The sequence below is a fragment of the Maylandia zebra genome, linkage group LG10 (assembly GCF_041146795.1).
Source record: "Maylandia zebra isolate NMK-2024a linkage group LG10, Mzebra_GT3a, whole genome shotgun sequence".
In the NCBI taxonomy this organism is placed as follows: Eukaryota; Metazoa; Chordata; class Actinopteri; order Cichliformes; family Cichlidae; genus Maylandia; species Maylandia zebra.
Window position 1 is genome coordinate 14,393,645 of NC_135176.1, and position 22,135 is coordinate 14,415,779.

At 39.6% G+C, this 22,135-nt stretch overlaps 2 protein-coding genes across 2 annotated transcripts; both read right to left on the reverse strand.

The window, feature by feature from the left end:
- Positions 1 to 1,139: 1,139 nt before the first annotated feature.
- prdx4 (peroxiredoxin 4) lies at positions 1,140 to 4,456 on the reverse strand. Its single transcript, XM_004564008.5, has 7 exons — positions 4,161 to 4,456; positions 3,221 to 3,338; positions 2,999 to 3,115; positions 2,713 to 2,835; positions 2,196 to 2,326; positions 2,010 to 2,044; positions 1,140 to 1,263 (listed from the first exon to the last, which is right to left on the reverse strand). Exons 1-7 carry the CDS (start codon positions 4,366 to 4,368, stop codon positions 1,213 to 1,215), a joined length of 783 nt encoding a protein of 260 aa, XP_004564065.1. The 5' UTR covers positions 4,369 to 4,456; the 3' UTR covers positions 1,140 to 1,212.
- A 6,177-nt stretch (positions 4,457 to 10,633) lies between these two features.
- pdha1a (pyruvate dehydrogenase E1 subunit alpha 1a) lies at positions 10,634 to 16,786 on the reverse strand. Its single transcript, XM_004564009.6, has 11 exons — positions 16,629 to 16,786; positions 15,527 to 15,595; positions 15,276 to 15,449; positions 14,958 to 15,084; positions 14,479 to 14,570; positions 14,213 to 14,305; positions 13,782 to 13,937; positions 13,344 to 13,415; positions 13,202 to 13,269; positions 12,679 to 12,787; positions 10,634 to 12,101 (listed from the first exon to the last, which is right to left on the reverse strand). Exons 1-11 carry the CDS (start codon positions 16,674 to 16,676, stop codon positions 11,937 to 11,939), a joined length of 1,173 nt encoding a protein of 390 aa, XP_004564066.2. The 5' UTR covers positions 16,677 to 16,786; the 3' UTR covers positions 10,634 to 11,936.
- Positions 16,787 to 22,135: the final 5,349 nt, after the last annotated feature.

Sequence of the window (22,135 nt, forward strand, 5' to 3'; positions counted from 1 at the left end):
GACGCTTCTCTTTTAAACATCCCAGAAAGAAAGGTGACCCATATATGGGCAAACAGCTCATTACATCCTGTTTCTTTTCCTTTTCTGCTCGTCCCTTATCTTTGTGTTGACTGGACGACATTTGAATGTTGTTTAAAAGGTTAATATTAACCAGACCTAAGAAAAAAAAAAGCCAAGCACATCTGTTATGCTGAGTAAAGAATAACCCACTTTTGAAAATGAGTGTAAAATATTTTACATACAAAATCAACCCATAACATTGAGCCAGTTGTTCTTCCCTTGCTAAAACTTACTGCTTCTTTGCATTCAGATACTGTTATTTGCATTGTGGGAAAAGAAAAACAGTTTATATAACAGGTTATATAACCTGCTTTTAACAGCTTAAAAAAAAAGAGGGGTGTGGTTGAGGATGAACATTATCTATAGGTGATCAAGTTAGTAACCAGCAGCTGATAAACAAACTTCAGTTAACTTATTTTATGAAACATTTGAGTTTGTTTTACTCATTCAAGAGCAAATTTTACCCTTGAAATCACAGTGGCACTGATACTTTTGCATGCATTTGTTTCTCTTGCAAAGCCAAGCAAGCAGGGCCCTGCTGCAATAGTCCTTAAAAGCATTTTAAAAACAAGTGCATCTACAAAAAGACTGAATTTGAACTCAGGACTTTCTTGCTTTGAGGCAACAGTGTAGCCAACAGGCCATCATGCTGCCCAAAGGTCACAGTGAAGTTTGCATATTGCAGCTATAAACTAGAATGATTAAATGCGTTTTCAGCGTGCTAAGTAAATGCTGAAGGCATTACCTGCATTATTCACTGCACATGCTGGACAGCCTGGGGCTGTTTTTTTACAGCAAAATGTTTGTTCATCACATATTTACATTGTATCAAATTCAAAGCACAGACAGCAGAGAGGAAACGAGTAGTTTCATTTCTGTATCTCCAGAATCTGGGAGTCACTGGATATATAGTCACTGCAGAACATTTTGGATCAGCTGAAGGCTTTTCAGGGAGTTTTTAAGGACATCCTGATAGTAACGAATTACAATAGTCCAGCCTAGAAGTAATAAATGCATGAACTAGTTTTTCAACATCACTTTCAACACCGTCATGGTTTAAGAGACCAGACACACAGCAGTTTAGGAAAACACATTTTATTGGAAATTTTAAAGTGTAAGTGTTGGATTTCAGAGACTGGGAAAACAAATACATCAATTCAGTTTATCGAAATACTTCAGCTTGCCTGAAGGATCAGGAATGATCTGTGGAAAAGAAATCATTAAATTAGTGTGCAGCACATTTCATGTAAGAAGACCTATATGACACATAATGTAGATTTCTGATAATAAACTAGTCATAGTGCAATTCCCACTTAACAATGGAAGAAATTAGCAAAAGGTGAATTCTTATCTTTGCAGTGTAATTGCTGGGTAATAATTTAAGGTAAACCATCGAGGCCAAACTGAACTGTTTTAACTAAACAAATAAATAATAAAACCTCTTTTGAAGGAATAACAACAACAACAAAAAAAAGTGGTGGGTCTGATTTGCAAAAACAATGACAATGTATCTCATAGTATACCTAATTGTCAATAATAAGGTCTATGTTACTCTAAATGGGACCATAATTTACTAAATCAAATCATGATGCATTAAGAAGACTTGAAACTATAGACTGAGATCATTGTTCACGTGAGCAGCAGGATCATTTTCTAATCCTGTTACACAGTCAGATGCTTTTTTGCAACTAGTGCTGCCCCCTGCTGGCCGCTAAACAGAAACAATGCAATTTTAAAGCACTTCCATCATGCTTTCACTTTTCAGACTCAGAAACTACATCCATCTTTGTATACAGTCTTCTTTATGGCAATCAGCCTGAGACAGCTCATCAGTTTTTACAAATACATTGCTGCCTGTCTGATTTTTTTTTTTTTTTTTAAATATGCTGGAAGACAATAGCAGTTAGTGCCTAAGGATCCATATTAGTCACTGGCCCAGTGATACTTACTGTGTCACTGCCTGGTTTCCATCCTGCTGGACACACTGTGAAAACAATAACACAGAACTAGTCAGAATTTAAAGAAGAAACAGCTCAAAGACTCAGCTGACAGCCAGCTGTTTGTTTCTAGGTATTCTGCATAAACGAAGGACAGTCAGACATTTCAGCTGCCAATAATAAAATCCATCGTTTTACCTTCTCCATGTTTGTCTGTGTACTGGAAGGCCTGGACCAACCGCAAAGTTTCATCCACAGATCTTCCCACTGGAAGATCGTTCATAGTGATCTGCCTCAGGATACCTTTGCCATCAATGATGAATAGACCCCTGAGGAAGACATGGATGAGTTAGAATAGAGCATGAGTGGCTGCTCAATGCTTCCTGTTAATGTTTCCATGGGGGTAAATTATCTAAATGTCAGCAGCAGGACTCTGCCTCATATATGCCATTTGTGGTTCTAGAACTATTTAAGCCTTCCTGCATAAGGTGAATAAGGCACGTTGTATAACGAACTTTGAGTGCTCAGGTAAAGTTGAAAAGCACTATATAAGACCCAGTCCATCTATCATTTACACACTGATCGCAACCATTAGTTTTACAACTGCAAATAAAACCTTTAACTTACAGCAAGGAGCCATAACAATGCTACATAATAAGCAATATTTCTTTAAGCTGCTTAAGCTATAAAACTTTGATGATGGCTATAACTTCACCTCAGTGTGTGTCCTTGGTCCTCCAGGTAGACACCATAGTCTTTTGAAATCTGGTGAGTGAGGTCAGACAGCAGAGGGATTTTCATTTGTCCAAGTCCACCCTGCTTCCTGGGAGTATTGATCCTGTAAAAAACAGAAAGCAAAAAACATCAGTCTTCATTATCATAAAATGAATAAAAGTCTACATACAAAAGGTTAAAGTAGTAGAGCAAAATAATACAACATCATCTGTTTTTATTAGGGTTGATCTTCAGCCATTAAATTGTGATGGAAACAGCAATCTCACCAGGCCAAGTGTGTGAACTGGGAATCTACTGAGCAAGCGACCACCTCCGTGTTGATGGCTTGAAACTCGTGCAGACGATCACTGAATGCAATGATCTCAGTCGGACAGACAAATGTGCTGCAGAAAAAACAAAACAAATGCTTTCACTTGAGAACAACGCTGTGCAGCAATCCCAGCAGAATGTGCAAAGTGATAATGTAACGTGCATTCGATGGTACTTACAAGTCCAGGGGATAGAAGAAAAAAACGAGGTATTTGCCTTTGTAGTCCGACAGCTTCAGCTCCTTGAATTCACCATTGATGACAGCTGTTCCTTCCCAGTGGGGTGCAGGCTTTGAAACTAAACCAGGATGAAAAACCAAGTTAAACGTTTGGACATAATATAACGTATTTCGTACTACAACTAGCAGTGCACTGTATTTAACCAGTGGAATAAGCCCCAAAAGGTTGATTCTGTTAATCTGGACGTTTTTAGTGTTTTCAGTGGGAGAAACGTTTAGTCACTTATCCAAGTGACTTCTTTAGTCTCAGCCGATAAAAGGTTTCCCCAACCTTTTAAAAAGTACATTTGCATCATGTCATAAATATGCAAATTGTGGAATAGGCGCAAAATTACGCACTTTGCCCGGTAAAGTCTACAAACTCATGTTTCCATATGGAAGAGGAAAAACCTGCAGTAATGACAATGACTCGGACATCTTCACAGTAAATCTCCCATACATAATCACATGAGTTTAGTGGTCCCCTTTTATTATTTTGAAAGTAGTGTTATTTATGTTATCAGGTCTGTATTAAAAAGTGTAGGTACTGCGCCACACACAGTCATGTGTCAGAGGGGCGGGGAGAGGTGCTCATGCCAAGATTTTCAGAGTATGACGTGTCCTACAAAAACCATGAGAGTTCAGGTTAGGCTTAAACTTTAAATAAAGATATCACCTGGGGATTTTAACAATAACTGCAAAATTAAACCATAACATGGGTGCTCTGTGCAGCACCAGCCTGCTACATCAACATGCACAAGCTGCTAGTCGTAGTTTGACAGGAAGGAGAAAGCAGCAAAAAAAAAAAAAAAAAAAAAAAAAAAATTAAATCAGTGCACACTTTAAATATGCAAATGCTAATCTAGCAGCACTCTCTGGATGAAAGCATGAGAGAAACTCACTCTTGGCTTTGCTGAGGTGGAGGGAATGGTCGGACACGGGCACACGGAAAGCCTCTCCGGGATAGACGTGTCCTCCCGCGTAACTTTGACACTGGGGGTTTTTCACCTGAGCGCTTTCCTCTGCAGACGTGACCGTGGCGAGGAGGAGCAGAGCGGTGCACAGAGCACAGAAAAGCTCCTTCATATCAGTGTGGAAAGCAGACTCCATTGTTACGTCCCTTTAACAGCACGTAGCCACTCAGCAGCAACGCGCCTCAGACCTACTGCAGGATTGGAGCAGTCTTCCTTGTTCTTCTTCTTCGCTCAGGTTTTTCCAGTAGCTGACATCCTTGTTTTCGCATTGCTGCCATCTTCTGGAATTAATTAGCCCATCAGGCGTACTGCGTGTATCACTGGCGTGCACACACAGTGCCAGTTTTCATCTAGAAAAAACGATAGTTCGAAATGTTTTGAATGGATTTTGATATATTTTTGTCGAGGTGTGGAGTGGGGTAATGTTAACAGTCCATTAAAGTTTGGCTTACATCCACCAATGTCTTCAAAATCAAGCTTTATTGGTCAAGAACTGATAAAGAGCCTTGTAACTTAGAGCGACCACATACAGATTTAAAATATGCCACATTTGACCTCTGACCTCTCCTTAAAGGTCATTAGATTGATCTGAAGGTCAAAGTAACAATAATGCCATTTATAGGATTGAAAGTGATGCTGCTTATTACTGTTTGTGTTGACAGCATACAGACATGTATGATGCATTTGAAACTTGACACTAAAACAATTTAGTTTCCAGATTACTTATAGTACTGCCTCTTGACATTGATGGCAGTGGGAGTGAAGCTGTATAAGCACCCCAGCAGCCTCAACTCCATCATCATTACAGCTGTGAAGATCATGATTATATTATAGGAGGACAAAGGACCCAAGGTGTCCATGAAAGCAGCCATGACACTGCAGAACCTTTGCACACAAAAAAGACAAACAAAAACAATGACGAGCGTCCCGAGTACTGGGAGACAGCTATTCATTGCACCAGACAGGTAAAGAAAACTTTCATAGCGTTTATCTTACACATGTTTGAGGTCCCTGAGGTCACAAGAGCTTCTTTTCTCACGCAGCCTTGCTGAGCAGACAGCTGACAAATAGAATTACACAGAGAAGACTGAAAACTTTCATTGGTATCGATCACTTCTGGTTTAGTCGATACAAAATTTATCATAAAAAGCATAAAAACACTTTCGACGTCCAGTCCTCGGAAATTCAGCTTCGCTGTTTTCTACTTTATTTAGCCCAAATACACAGACTTCTTGAAGACTTTGGGCTTTGAAGGGCTTTGAAATGCGAAAGCCTCTAAATTCACATGTTGATCTGCATATGGAAAAATGTCGCCTTAAAAATCCATCAAGCTTTTCAAAAATCGACAGCACGCTGCAGTGCCTGTAGAAATACTCATGACTCTGAAATTAATGAAACTCCTCATTCGCCACTTTTATACAGACTGAATTATTGTTATGACAATTTTATCAATGAAAAAGAAAACCTACCGTGATTTTTGAGAAGTTACATCCTTTCTTTATTTTGATTCATAAACGGGGACTCGGTCGTTCACTAACACATGGCTTCAGACAAATATGTTGCTGTAAAGTTAAACAGGGAGCAGGTTTTTAAGCTGCTGACTTTTCTGGTGCAGTCAGCTGTCCAATGAGCCGCTGATAGTCACACTGTGGAGGAGCATGTTGTGAAGCCTGAACAAGATTCGTACTGGCATCAAGAGACATCAGGACCTTTAAATGTATGCAAAAAAAGCAATCATTTAAATAAATCAATACAAGTGTCTTACTGACTGGTGAAAGATTAAACAGTCAACAAATGTATCTAAAGGACAGAACAAGCTCTGGGCGTAAGAGCACAGCTTTATAGTTGAGTAAAGTTGAATGAAATCATTCAAGGAGGCTGATTACAATAATTCACATAGACATCTGCACATAGAATCAGAATCAGAATACTTTATTGATCCCAGGGGGAAATTATTTTTCGTTACAGTGCTCCATTATAAACAAACATTAACAGAGACAGACAATACACTAACTAAGAATAGCACAATCTATACAGGCATATATGTACATAAAAGTCACTTATTAATAAATAGCGGAAAAAGAACTTGTGCAAGAAGGGTGTAGCTGTTGCAGTAAACAGTGTGTTAAGTGGATGTGTTGTACAGAGAGATGGCCACAGACAGGAATGATTTCCTGTGTCGTTCAGTGGTGATTTTCGGTACTCTCAGTCTTTCACTGAACGAGCTCCTGTGACTGACCAGCATGTCATGGAGTGGGTGGGAGGTATTATCCAACATTGTCTTTATCTTGGACAACATCCGCCTCTCCGACACCACCTTGAGGGAGTCCAGCTCCACCCCCACAACATTACTGGCCTTACGAATCAGTTTATCGAGTCTGTTGGCATCTGCGACCCTCAGCCTGCTCCCCCAGCATGCACTGGCCACAACAGACTCATGTTGAAGGACATCAGTTGCCTCAAAAAATAGAGACGACTCTGGCCCTTCCTGTAAAGTGCTGTGGTGTTTTTAGCCCAGTCCAGTTTATTGTCAATGTGTATACCGAGGTATTTATAGTCATCCACAATGTCAGCATTGACCCACTGGATTGAAACAGGGGTTAAGTGTTTCCTGGTCTTCCTGAAGTCCACGATCAATTCCTTGGTCTTTGCCACGTTGAGCTGCAGATGATTCTGCTCACACCACGTGACAAAGGAGTCAACCACAGCCCGGTACATCTGAAGATGGCAGGTCTCTGTGCAGTGGCTGAAGTCTGTGGTGTAGAGGGTGAAGAGGAAGGGGGAGAGGACAGTCCCCTGTGGTGCTCCTATGTTGCTGATTACCTTGTCAGACACACACTGTGGGAGACGTACATATTGTGGTCTTCCTGTCAGGTAATCAACAATCCAGGACACCAGAGAAGCATCCACCTGCATCGCTAATACTTATCACCCAGGAGGGTCAGCCTGATGGTGTTGAAAGCACTGGAAAAGTAAAAAAACATGACCGTCACAGTGCTGGCTGGCTGGTCCAGATGGGTGTAGACACGACTGAGCAGGTAGATGATGGCGTCTCTGTTCCGAGACGAGGCTGATACCTACAGTTCTCCAACAGGATGCAGGTACTGGACCATGTTATCAGGAACCTTGAGCACATTACACTTAAAACATACAAAACACAGAACAGGCAGTGAGACAAGCTGCAATGGTATCATCTGGGTGGAAGAAGCGATCAGCGGGAGGAGAACGTGGATAAAAGCTCATTCATACATAGCCTCGCTTTGCTCTGAAGAGTCATTCATTTTAAATTATGATTCACTGAGAGTGATTAAGTTTACTGACCAGCAAAGATTCACACCACAGTTATACAAAGGGGAAATACAAGGAAGGTGACAGAAGATTGATATTGATCCTCTTTGATTGGGACTGACATCTTATATAATACGGAACTAACTAAGGACAAGTATTATGTGGGAACAAGGTATGACTTACCAGTCAAAACCAGTTAGTTTTAGAGTGATAAAGGGAGTGAAGTTTTGTACATTTATTTAACAGTAGCAGTAAAAAGTTACTCTGCAGATTCAGGTTTTACAGGTGTTCCTGTGATAAATTAATACAATCTCATGCACTGCTAGAGATTAAAGCCTTCTAAAGTTCAATTCATCTGCACCAACAGTATACTGTGTGAGGGAAATTACTGTTTACAGATTTATTCAGATGCCGCAGATATATTTTTAAAGTACATTTTCTGTTAATACAACTGCACTTTTTATTCAAATTCTAGATTCTTTCACACCACAGGTGTGAATGTGCGAGTGAATGTGAGCGCGAATGGTTGTCTGTCCCTGTGTGTTGGCCCTGCGACAGACTGACGACCTGTCCAGGGTGTACCCCGCCTCTCGCCCCATGACAGCTAGGATAGGCTCCAGCGCCCCCTGCGACCCTGAAAAGGATAAGCGGAAGCGAATGGATGGATGGATTTTAGATTCTTGTGAGATAAAGCAGTAAATGAAGTAATTCACTTGATGTGAATTACTTCATTTACTGCTTTATCTCAGTGTGAACAACAGGAGTCGAAAATTGTTTTCACTACATATTGCACTACACTATAACCTGATATACAAACTTCCTGTACAGGTTTTCATGTCCCAAGGGACCAAGACGGCAACAACACTGCCACTCAGCAAACTCCCAGCACTGCTTCAGAGAAATCCAAAGGAAAGGCCCAACCATGGCTGCAATTGTCCAACAATGGCATCAAGGGCCTGATTGACCTCCTGATGAATAAAGTCATTTGTAGTCTGTGCAAGTTTCAGCAATAGCGCTCAGCCTGTTCCTTCTACTTCCAGGTCCATTGTTTTCTGGAGCTGAATCTAATCTAATCAGTCATCAGGATGTGCGAGTGGTGCTTTGCCAGAGCTTGAAAACTTTTTAACCCCCGTCTTTTCTTTATTCTGTTTTTACACCACACAACACTGAACATGACTTGAGGAACAACACAAATAACACAGCCGCAGTGTACAGCACTTCTTATGTGCAGTATTTAATGTCTCCTTGCTGCGTTTCTTACCAGCTATCTGAAGACAGCAGACTTAAGCTAAGGGACAGGCGGGAGCTCAACCCTACCCTCTCTTGCAATATTTGGTATGCACTGACTGTCTGCTTTCGTGCCTGATAGTCAACCAGGTTAGTAAAACACATGTGATTTCTAATAATCCAAAGGATTGTAGATGATGTAGCTTATAAAAAATGCTTTTTAAATGCTGTTTATACCGTTTATAAAATGCTTTTTAAAAAATCCCTTAAATCAAAGTTTCAGTACACATCTTCTTCTACAGTTACTGAGGAAAACGACTTACTTTCTTTAGCGATGGCTATTGCATGGCAGAGCAACATCCCAGGCCGAGGTCCTTGTTGCTTAGCTTCGGGAATTCTTGGAGGTGTTGGGGCTAAAGGTTTTACAGCAACAATACTTTTGGCAGCTACTACCTGTCCAAATGAGGTTACAATGCCAGGCTGGAAATACTCATTTTTTTTCCAAAATAGACACAAATTTATCTTTTCCTGTCAAGACTGTAACTGATGGTGATACACACAGTGCTTAACAAAATGTCAGACCACCTGTCATTAAAAAAATAAAAAAAGATTAATATTTTAGAAATCTGTCAAAAACATGGTTGAAACTACAAATGATTTCATTGATTAGACAAATAGGAAACTGAACTCACATCTTTGTGAGAAGTTAGAAATGAATCAATATTTATAAATTAGCATTAAAATATCATTTGGATTAAAGAGCTTGTGCACTCTGGTGGATTACTGTAACCATTACAGAAATACAAAAATGATTACCAATACACTTAATTTGTGGCAGTGTGGCATAAAAATTACACTGGATGGTGTCTAACAAATTCATCAATCACTGTATATCACAGTTCAGCTCATTTAAGTTCAGTTCAGTATTATTACAACAGTAGCATCAAGGCACTTTGTAATTCTGTTATTTAGATTCTTTGATTCTGAATAAAAAATAATCTGCAGTCTGTGAATAAAACAATAACATTAGAGACTTTGTACGTAAATTTTCCAGATACTTCCCAACATCCTGTTTAGACTCTTTGCTGAAGGTCAATTTATTAAACAAAAGAAGAGTATCAATGATATATACTCAGATAATGAATGAAATCAATCCTTCTGTTAATCAAATAAGAGAAGAATAGAGTAAACATATGTTGGTTTCATTCTCTGATGAAGATTGGGAGAAAGCACTCCATAAAAATTTGATTGGTAAATGGACTGATTCTTGTATGGCGCTTTTCTACTCTCCCGGAGTACTCAAAGCGCTCTATACAACATGCCACATTCACCCAATCACACCCATTCTCACAAGCACTTTATCTGTACTTAGTGCTTTCTAACTACATTCACACACATTCATCCATCGGAGAGCAACTTGGGGTTAGTATCTTGCCCAAGGATACACAACTATGGGCAAGTCACTACCTCCATCCATCCTATGTGCAATTTATATGCTAATGGGAGTAGCTGCGTATAATGTCTCACAATAGAACACAATGGTTGACTAAAATGGTTTAATGGGAGAGAAGATGCAAAATGTGTATTTGCATTTGCAGCTAAACCCAGTTACATTATTAAATTCTCTTGGACTGAGGTGTTAAACAGCTTCCACAATAACAATTATCTTTGGAAGGATGGTATTTTGGTTGGAGTTCCCCTTGGAGAATCAAGGCCACATTGGAGCTTTTTTGGTGGCAGATTTGCCCAACATCTTAGAAAATAATTTTAAGCCATTTTCGTTTTTGACCTGTGATTTTTGCAGGGTTCAATAGACTTTTTGTGCTTTATTGGCTTTATAAGCTGAGAAATTTTCCATGTTTGCAAAAAAGACAACTGACAGCAAATTTGACTGTTGACTTAATTACTTTATTGTAAGCATTTCACACAGGATCCAATACCCTCCCTAAGTTGGCAGTGGCGAAGAGCCAAAACTTGTTTAACCATGGTGCATTGCATTACTGAAAAGTTACCTTGACCTCTTTACTCTGTTTACAGAATACACAAATAGCATTACAAAATCCCTTTATCAAAGCAACTCAATGTTTTCCACAGTGTTTTACATCATTCCCCACCTTGTAACAGATTCACTAAGACTTTTAGCTTTAGACATTGAAGCCAACAGTTCAATATGTTTCTGTAGAAAGTCCTAATCTCCCAGTACCCCTTGAAAGAGTTGCAGAGTTCTTTAAAAACTTGCATCAATAGTCTGCAAAGCAAGCCAGTAGGGATAGAAGCTTGTTGATGAGTCACTGACGTTACATCTGATCACACAAGTTACAAAGCCAGAGGCACAGCTGCATGAGCTTGCCACCCAATGTTAGGTTTTAAATTTTCACTTGATCATTTCATTTCTAGTTCACCCACATTTAGTTTAAGCCAAGCCTCTAAAAATGTTTGGAGACAAGCCACCAAATCTGAAAAAGACCTCACGATCATGTGAACACAGACATCTGCTCAACTCGTGAGTCAAATTCAGCTTTCAGATCTACCAGACCCATTCATGTAGATTAACATTTTGAACAGTTACAATTTGCAGCATTTTTGAAGACAATTGAAATAAAGACACATGCAAATGTCTCAAGTTGACTTCTTTATCATGTACATTTAAGTATAAAGAGCACAAAGCCATGTTAAGGTCATACAGCCTGTGTTTGACACAGTGAACACTTACAGCACCTCAAAAATTACCAGATCAATTAGCAAATAATCCACTACATATTCACATGGAGTCAGATTTACAGAGATTTAAGGAATAAATATGCCTCAAGAAGTCTTAATAAAAGGATGTCTGCCAGAAACTGCGATTTTAATCACGAAACATTTCTGGCTAAAAATTAAATATGGTGAAGTGGATAAATGTAGGTATAAATTTTAATTTGGCAACACTGATAATGTTTTAACATTTCACTGTAGCAATTTCAAGACTTGAGGTAGAAGAGTGAATCTGATCTCCAATTCTTTTTGTGTCAGTTTAAACCAACACTTCTTTGTAAAAATGGCCCCAACTGTTTACTTAGCTCTAGAAGTCGATTACTTGCTGATGCTAAAAGCTCTAGTGATGAGGCACTCGTTTAAAGTACATGGCGTGTGCATTAAGGAAAGGGGTTGGGTGGGTTATGATTGTAAGAGGGAGGAGAATCAAGAACTTTAGCTAACAGACTTCAGCTTGGCCCATGGGTTTGTGCCGCGCACCTCCAAAGACGGCATGTCGCAGAAGATGTGATTGCACAAGTCTTCCAGTGGGGGCTCTGGGTCTGTGGTGGCAAACTGAGCTGCATCCTCGATTTCCTTTCTCACTTCTACATCAATTTCCTACAGATAAATAAGGACAGTTAGACACTGCAGCAAAGAACGTTTGGTCAAACCAATAGAAGCAGAGAATAGACATATTTTGTTTACCATCCTACTTCAAATGGAGAAGGCTACTAAAGCTCATAGAAGCATAACTCTAGCGCGGTAACTAGCTTGTGCCCCTCGTTCCATGGGACTATGTATTTTTCCCACCTGTTTATAAAGACTTTAGCATTGTTCTGTCTCAAATGCATTTTCCAGTCTATGAATGCAATTTTCCTCAAAGACAAGGGATGAAACCTAGAGGATCTCATCTTAAATTCAGCTGTAGAATTTTACACTATTGTTAAAGAGCAGACACTTTCATTAACCTCACCTCTAAAGCATGCTGTTCACTTTCACTTGACAGACTAAAGCTAACCCAAATGTCAGTATGCTTAGTCAGAATGATCTTAAACTCACTTGGTTATTAAGTTGTTGCAGTATGACTGTCTTTTAATACCCAGTTACAAAAACAAGGACTCTTGTTTGAGGCTTCCAAATTGTCAGAAGTGTTGGCTCACAGAAATGTGATTTCTATATCTGAAGCATTTCCTACCTTGAGCTCCTCCACGCTAGCCATGTTGTTGCTGAGCATGCGGTCCTTCAGCAAGGAGATGGGGTCACTCTTACTGCGCACTTCCTGGATCTCCTCACGTGTGCGGTAGCTAAAAGGGGAGAGGGTGCAGGAAAGTTGGAGGGATGCACTACTATTGCTATCAAATGCACTTTGAGGATTTCAAATGTTTTGTAATATTACTTTTGACAAATTTAGGCTCATTTTGGAAAATCCAGTGCCTTCAAAATTTCTGTGATCATTTCTATGCAGATTCAAATGAAATTCAAATTACTTTGAGGTGTGAAGCCTATCAAATAAAGAAATCTGACAGAAGATACTGAATCTCAATTCATCCCTAGGCTGTTGTCAGGTCACTACAAAGGGGGTACATGGAGACTACTAAGGAGCAGAGGTAAGGGGCACAGGCACAGTGAAGAGAAAATCTGTAAGATTAAACTGTAGGTGAGAACTTTAGCCACTTTAAGTTGTATCAATTTAAATAATCAAGTAGCCTAACGTTTACCTAACGCCAGGATCGCTCATGCTGTGTCCATGATAGCGGTATGTCTGGAGTTCCATGAGAATAGGACCCTGAGCAAAGGACAAAGAAGTTACAGATCCGAGTCGCATTTCCTGCACACGTCAATATAACATTTTAAACGTACCTTCCCAGAGCGACAGTGATCAGCAGCGAACTTGGTTGCTTCCCGGACACAGAGAACATCCATTCCATCCACCTGTACACAAAGTTACTGAGTATTTTTCTTTAATCTTATCTTACAAAAAGTAATAAACTGACATGGTCAACATGCAGATTCTACAAGTTTATGGTAGCACCAAACACATTTGAAAGTGTTTACATTTCACGAACACATCACTCCAAATAGCATTTAGCACACTTCCATCTAGTGTGCATTGTGTTCGAGACAGTCAAGGTTAATCATTCATTTGTAATTTTGATTGAACAAACCCAAATTGAATAACTGTTCGATTACTAACAAATTGTGCAAGATATCAGCTTCTGTCAAGTGTCTGTAGCTATGCAACAGCTTAACATGTAGCTTTACATGTAAGAAATGTGCTCAAGCATGCCAGACCCTTACCCTCAGACCAGGAATGAACTCTCCTCTCTTGAAGTAATCTGTGCTGGCTGCAGCTCGCTCCACTGAGGTGCCCATGCCATACCGGTTGTTCTCGCAGATAAAGATAACAGGCAGTTTCCAGAGAGCAGCCATGTTGTACGTTTCAAAAATCTGGCCCTGTGAAATATACACAAGACTTTAAAAGGGTGTCCTGTAATAGAAGCCCAGTTACATCAGTTTAGATTCTCCTTTGTACTAAGGCCATTTATTATCCTTTAACACTTCCCAGAATTTAGTTATGTTGTGCATTTAGCACAAGTTTGCTCAATTCCCACAGAACAAGATTAAACCTACTGCAAAGTAAAGTAAATACTGGCCAGGTGTAGATCCAAACGTGTTGCTCTTTAACCCATTTATGTAAAAAGAAAAAAGAAAAAAAAAGCTACACATACCTGGTTGGCAGCACCATCACCATAGAGACAGACACACAGCTGGTTGTTGCCCTGAAACTTGCAGGCAAGTGCTACACCAGCACCCAAAGGAACCTAGAGAAGTCCAACATTGAGTAAACTTCAGTGTTAAAGTCTAAATGTACAAGTGTCAGTACAAACCAATGGCCCTGTGAAATATCTTGTAATGCAATTAGATGAACGTAAACCATGGAAGGCAGAACGATAAGTAACAAATTTAAAGCAAAGCTGCCAAATGTTATACTTACCTGAGCACCAACAATTCCATTTCCACCATAGAAGTGTTTACAGTACATGTGCATAGAGCCTCCTTTGCCCTTTGCAATACCACCTCTTCTGCCTGTGCGTGAAAAAGATATTAGGTGATATTAACAAAAGCATTTACAGCTCAAAGTACATCATCAACTGAAATTTGTTCCTAGGTTCAGCCAGACTAAATAAGTTTCCTAGAACCGTAATCTCAGGGACTAGAAAACCAGGCTGAAGCAGGGCCAGCAACAAATGTGTCCCGCCTTCAGTCAATTAGGGAGACATTTCTAGTTTCATCATTTTATAACTTCAATAGTCTATGTCCTGGGCTCAACAGCTTCCCTTTTGGGAAAATAAAGATTCAAAGCCTGCCAAGTTACTCCAGCAGCAACTGAACATTTGCCGCTTTTCACAGGGGAGTTAATTCAAAATGAGTCCCATTGTGTACTGATATTTAATGTCTTCACCAACAACTCACCGGTTAGCTCAGCCATAATCTCCTTCACAGTCCCTCCCCGGGTGTAAGTGTAGCCATGGGCACGGTATGCCGTGATCAGGTGGTCTGACAAGTTAATTGAGGCTTCAATACCAACAGCACAAGCTTCCTATAATGAGAAAACAGCTTGACATGTCTGGTTCTAAAGGGAGATTTATTCTGAAGAGTAATCAATAAATGTTTCACAGGGCAACACTTCAAAACTTCCACTCCTCCAAAAAGTTTAACATCCTTGCCAGATATTCCGAAATTTAAACTACCATCCCTAACTTTCATTGTAGATCAGAAAAATCATCCAACCTGGCCATCATACAAGTGGCAGAATCCTCTGATGATTTTCTGCTTGTAGAGCTGATCTGCCTTCAGCTCCATACGCCTCATCGTCTGCATGATGCGGTAGTACTGCAGACCCTCATCACGAGTCAGAACCACCTGAGTGGCAGGGCCCTCATCCAGCTTGAAGAGGTCACATTTCTATAGAGAAGCAAATACCCATGAGTCAAACTGCCAAGTGCCAGTCTGTGTTCACGACATCACAATTTCAATCTTACCTTTATTTCAAAGGTAGCCTGGGTCGTGAAGTCAGCATATGTGCGTGCTGACATAATCACTGCAGCCCCCTGTGAGAAACAAGTATGCAAGAGCTTTTAATCTATAAAAGTAATTCGTGTCACATTTTGAGACAACTACAGAGATCATATAACTCCCAAGGCACTCATTTTTACAGAGTGCCTTCCCATTAGTCTGTTAAATGTTTCGACTGGACTTTTACATGTTAGCCCTCATCCCATTTACTGCAAAGCTTCCTCCCCCAACCAGCCATTATTATAATTTGTCCTTCATAGGACCTGGTTTATAGTTAAATCATTCACTGAATAGTCTTTAAATGGATTGTAACTAAGTTTCCAAAAGTTTGAGTTGTCATCTGATTTAAGTTAAGTTCTTAACAGCAAGTTCAGACTATTAAGCATTAGTAAGGTATTAGCATGTGCTTAATTCATCTTTTATATATTGTTACTCCTCCTTAGTATGTAATTTATAACATTTATAAATGACCATGTACACCTATTATTGCTGTACATGCTGTAAATGTGTACATCTATCACTGTTACTACATGACTGCTAGCAATAATCATAATCACAGTCATGATAATATATCTGTATTTATGAATGGAATACTAAGGAAGAGTAATGCTATATAAATGATGAATTATGCACTTGCTAATACCCTATTACTACCTTAATAACGCTTACCTCTGTGACCTTATTATAAAGCGCCACAAAAATATCAAATACAGTTGTTTTATGTTTCGGTTTTTTTAAAGTGATGTCAGAACAGTAAAGTGAGTTTTCTTGGCTGTCTCAGTATTTAAGACTGATTGTTATTAATGCTAGCTTTCATCCTTCCTTTAACAGTTCCCATTTCCATTCATTTAAACATTAACTAAGTAGTTACTGACTGTCCGCTGACATTGAAACTTTAAATCTGTGCACAAACTTTTACCGTGTTAGCTAATGAAGCTATCATTCAGGCTTACAAGGTCAGAACAGCGATGACAGTTTTGTTTTGGGTCGACTGGCGCTCTTCGCGAGACTACATTTTGCAATGTTTAGCTAAGTTCGTTTAAAGAATTAAGAAAAAACAGCACTTACATTCCGCTGGGCACTGGCTCTAAACACATTCGAGATGATGGCTAGCATCTTTCCTGACCTAACCCACCGCAGAACCGTCCTAATGTCAGGATGTGTCCTTCCGGCTCGGGGCTTCTTCGCTGTCTTGAATATCGGCAGATAGAAAGCGCAACTGCCGACAGCGGGCTGTGTTAGAAGTAGAGGAGAGGTGTGGTTGGTAGTGAGTGTAGGAAATGCAACACTGATCATTGGCTATTTAATAATATAATTTCTTCGACCCCCCTATATTTGACAAGGACGAAGACTTTAGATGTGCGGTGGTGATGGCACTATGAAGCCTTCTGAAGCACTGAAGCTTGTATTGAAAAAGGGTTCATTACCCGAAGCTTTTCAGCAAAGTCTTCTTTGGTGCCATCTTGTGGCCAAAAGTATGAAGAGCAGCTTGAATCTAAAATTCTAACTGCTGTAATATGATCTACAGAGCTGAGTTGACACCTTTCTGGGGGTGATGTTATATATCTATTTGATTAACAAATAATTTGGATGAATAAACCTTTGTTTGAACATGTGCCATAGTGTGGTCTCCCTTTGTTTGACCTTGGGGAAATTTTCTAACTGAGGAATAATTGTATTAAAACTGTAAAGGTTAATGATAAGAGGATAAAGAGGATATATATGTATATATATATATATATATATATATGCCCTGTAGCTGATTGTGTCTTATTTTAAGTGTAATGAGATAATTTTGACTAGAAATAAGACAAATATACTTGGTAAGATTTTGAGTTTTTGCAGTGCAGGTCTGTGAGAGCCAGAGATTTTCCATGTTTGAGGTGACCAAATACTTATTTTCCACCCTAATTTACGAATAAATTCTTTACAAATCCTACCATGTGAATTCATGGATTTTTTTTTCACATTCTGTCTCTCACAGTTGAAGTGTACCTCTGGTGCAAATTACTGACCTCTGTCATCATTTTAAGTGGGGGAACTTGCACAATCGGTGGCTGACTAAATACTTTTTTGCCCCACTGTATGTGCTGGATTGTCTCTGGGGCATCTTTACACAGCCTGCACCTGGGGTCTTGCCTGGTGTGATAGACCCCAGCCTCTATGGATCTTGTGCTCAGAGCTTGTTCTTGTGCTGCCATGATTAGTGCCTCTGTGCTGTCTTTCAGTCCAGCTTTGTCCAGCCACTGGTAGGATTTCTGGATATCAGCCACCTCCTCTATCTGCCGGTGGTACATACCGTGCAGGGGCCTGTCCTTCCATGATGGTTCCTCGTCTCCCTCCTCTTTCTTGGGTTTCTGCTGCCTGAGGTATTCACTGAGCACTCGGTCAGTTGGGGCCATCTTCCCAATGTATTCTTGGATGTTCCTTGTCTCATCCTGGACTGTGGTGCTGACACTCACCAGTCCCCGGCCCCCTTCCTTCCGCTTAGCGTACAGCCTCAGGGTGCTGGACTTGGGGTGAAACCCTCCATGCATGGTAAGGAGCTTTCTTGTCTTTATGTCAGTGGCTTCTATCTCCTCCTTTGGCCAGCCTATTACCCCAGCAGGGTACCTGATCACGGGCAGGGCGTACGTGTTGATGGCCCGGATCTTGTTCTTACCATTCAGGGGGAGATATCATCACCCCCACCCGAGATTGGGTACATAGCCCCAAGTGCGATAGGAGAAGGACCGTTGAGTGCAAGAGGAACTGACCTGAAAAATAGGATCATGGCCAAGCTTGAAACCTGGATCCCCCGTAGCCGGTTACCAAGATTACGTGAAGTACCCTCAGAAGGTCTGCTAGATGATGTTAATGCAGCACTACGGACAATATATATATATATATATATATATATTTTTAAGAGGCAGAAACTATTCTAATTCATTTCCAGCAGCAAGAGCTCCATGCTGAAGTATGTTTTGGGTTTATTGCCTAAGGGATCAGAGAATATGCGCCAAAGCCCATGAGATACTTTAAATGTCAAGACTTTGGACACATGGCAGTTATATGTAAGAAGAGTTGCAGGTGTTATTGTTTTGGAGGGGTTCTTGAGTTTGGCAAATGTATCGTTGGAGTTAATTGGAAATGCTGCAACTGCAGAGGGAACCACAGTGTAGCTTTTTGGGGTTATGAAGTGGTGAAAAGGGAGTTTAAAAAATGCTCCATCCATCAGGCTGTATGGAGCAAAGAGCAAGCGAAGGCAAGAAAATGGCTGGATCAAAAGAAGGAAATGTAAAAATATAAATAATAGCAAAAGCTGCAGTGCATATGTATAGGATATTTCTGTTAATTATACTCATTCCCCAATGTAATGCCAGAAGTTTGATGGACAATTCATGCCAGGAATTCAAGAAATTTAATGGAGATAAGAAAGAAAATCATATCAGGATTTAATTTGTGTCCAGTAATTCTGGCTTAAATCAAAATTTGATTCTTTTTTTACTTTATATGACTATGTGGCAGTCTCTGTAGACACAGAGAAGAGGGATGAAGGGGAAGATGTGTCCCCTTTGTTCAACAATATAGTTAATATAGAACTATGAGTGGGAAGTGAACAGTTGTATATTGTTGTTAAAAGTTGGGATAAAAGGAAAGAATATGTGACAGCAATATAACAATGGATTTTTGCAAAGCCAATTGAAAGAAATTTCTGAAAACAAGTGATAAGTACTTGGCACAGGTTAATAATGAACTAAATGTGGAAACTCTGGACTAAATAAAATACAACAAAAAGCTTTATTCCTAAAAGTAAATGAAATGTATGATGGAAATGTATCAGAGTGGATTCAGGGTAGAAAGGAGCACAATGGATCCAGTAGTTTGCCTTGAGCATGATGTAAGGAAGGCTCAAGTGAATCCAGAGACAGTCGCTGCAGAATTCTTTGATATTAAGAAAGCTTATGACATGCTATGGAAAGAGGGACTTCTAATCAAGATGTGTTTGCTGAATATTGGAGGAAAGATGTTTAACTGGACCAAGGACTAGATGGAAGAACAATAAAAAAAGGGTACTGACCTATCAGTTCAATGTATAGTGGGAAATGGGATTCCTCAGGGGAGTGGATTAAGTCCGACCTTGTTTTCTATTATCATAGATGGATATATTTTTGAATACCAATGGGGATTCAAATTGTCAGTAGAAAAGACAAAGACCATCTTGACAAGAAACAAAATAAGGGAGTGCAGACTGAAATCATGAATGAACTGGAGAGCGTTGAAAGTTTGCATTTCATAGGAGTGAATTTTGACCAAAAGGAAGGAAATTTCACTTGAAATGATGGAGACTTCTTCTATTTCTGTTGTCTGTGTTTTACTCACACACTCAGGCTCTGTAGTCGAAGCTACTTCTGATTAGCTCATTAACCATCAAGCTGCTGTCAGGCACCCTGGTCCTTTACCGCGTTACACCTCATTTAGAAAGCATACTGAAGTGGGCAGACAGTGATGCAGGGAGAGCAACAGTATCAAGCTATTTTAAAGAGGCAGGGCTAAATAAGAGCATCCGAGGGCTCGTTGAATGGTTAGTGACATTAAATGACTACAGAATCCTACAGGAGGCAGTAATGCACCCACCCAGCTGCCATCAAGAACCAAAGAAGAAGAAGAAGACGACGAAGAAGGAGAAACTCAGGTTCCATCGAAGTAAATCTGATACCCTGATATCCTCAGTTGATCTGTGTGCCCTGATAGCTGGGGTGTGTTTTATTGAGTACAGTGTGTTAAATTATTACGAAAATTGCTACATGGGCTTAAATATATCTATCTACACAATGACACCATGTTTATTGCTCTCGTTGCAGTGATGGGGTCCTTGAGTAAAAAAATCTCAGTTTAAGTATCTTTTACAGATACTTAAGAATAAGAAAGAAAGAAAAAATATATTAGAACTTTTCTGATGAGGCATTGATGGACATGTGGGAATTTAAAGTGTTATAAATGAGTTTTTGGCCTATAATGTGTGAAAAATATCCCAAACATATGTCTCATGAAGTTACTTTGAACGAAAAAGGAATATCACTGTCACATGTTAGAAGCTCCAATCAGTTTTTGGTAAAGTGACTGTTACATTTCCTTTGTTTATTTGGGTGGAAAGTGTTAGTGAGAATAAAAAAATATGTTTTTCAAGATAAATCTGGCCAAGAGAGCAGCAGAAATATGTCACAAATATGACATCACAGTTCCATAAACATACTTTCATGGACCAAATGGATCTATCTATCATCTATCTATCTATCTATCGATCGATCGATATAGATAGATAGATAGATAGATAGATAGATAGATAGATAGATAGATAGATAGATAGATAGATAGATAGATAGATAGAAAACCTCTTCATAAATCCTGTTCACTCCAGTGTATTTACCAATTGGGGCCTGATCTATGAGCTGGATCAGCTTCGCACAGGACAGGAAAGGCTTGTGAAGTCAACCCTTGTTGTCTTCCTCTTGATTCCTATGCATAGGAACCAATAACTGAAAGAAAATAGCAGACTGAATAGAAAAGAAAGGAATAGCCCTTTATTGAACAAAAGAACTCATCTGATGCTCCACTTTCCAGAGATAAGCCATTCAACACTTAATGTGAAAAAGCTATCTCTTGATTCAGAGGAAGTTAACAGTTTAATCACTAGGACAACATCTATAAAAGAACTGGTGAATGCATGGCGATTGTATTGATTTTTTTCACATTTTTTGACTGGTTGCAACTTGTGGTGACTAAATGGTTTCCCAAAACTTGGAGATGTTATGCCCTCATGGCCACTTTTGACACGACAACAATCTTCCTGATATGGGGGACCTCTCTGCACTCACTCCAGAGAATTGTCAAAGGTTTGCAAATACTATCTATCAGATTTATAAATGCAGACAGGTTGCCAACATGTTGCCATCAGTCTGAATGAACCTGTCAGTGAGCACCAAGTGAGGAGATCCGACTCAACTGGCTGTTCTATTCCAATAGAGCAGGAAGGGTGCTGAGAAGAACTGTAATAGATAAATGTGAATTTCTGTATCCAGACAGAGACAGATGTGTGATTTTTAACAGTTTGACACAGTTTATTGCTGTATTATCAGAAACAGATTGCATGGAATTGCCAACTTCACCACATTCAGTCTCAGACTGGTAGCAGACTGGTTCTGTCTTATGACAACATTTATGGCAGGTTTTAGCGATGGTGCACTTGACAATGTAATTTTGCAACAAAAACAATACAAGTGAGATAGTTTTGTTATGGGATTAAACAGATGTTGATAGAATTTAACTAAAAAAGAAAGTTGATAAATTGCAATGCTCATCATATTGCATAATGCTGAAAAATAATATAAATTAAAGTTGTAGCATGAGTGACGTATTGTGTGTCTGGTCATTCCCACCTCTACTGCATACCCACCTGTTTTCGGCCACTGTATTTATCAGATTGATGATATTGTGTCCTGCATGTCTTTCGTACAAAACAAACTTCTGTATAAACATCACTGTCACAATAACGAGCCTTTTCTTGAATTGTGTGACACGCAGTTTTAGCTTAA

Bases quoted from the DNA above. Each gene is read 5' to 3' on its own strand.
- prdx4 (XM_004564008.5), bottom strand. From the start codon at position 4,368: ATGGAGTCTGCTTTCCACACTGATATGAAGGAGCTTTTCTGTGCTCTG. The intron at 2,327-2,712 runs GTGAAGTTATAG...TGTCTTCCTCAG, and splicing joins GACCAAGGACACACACTGAG to GGGTCTATTCATCATTGATG. The intron at 2,045-2,195 runs GTAAAACGATGG...TTGTTTTCACAG, and splicing joins CACAGACAAACATGGAGAAG to TGTGTCCAGCAGGATGGAAA.
- pdha1a (XM_004564009.6), bottom strand. From the start codon at position 16,676: ATGCTAGCCATCATCTCGAATGTGTTTAGAGCCAGTGCCCAGCGGAAT. The intron at 13,416-13,781 runs GTAAGGGTCTGG...CTTTGTGTACAG, and splicing joins AGTTCATTCCTGGTCTGAGG to GTGGATGGAATGGATGTTCT. The intron at 13,270-13,343 runs GTACGTTTAAAA...TCCTTTGCTCAG, and splicing joins ATCACTGTCGCTCTGGGAAG to GGTCCTATTCTCATGGAACT.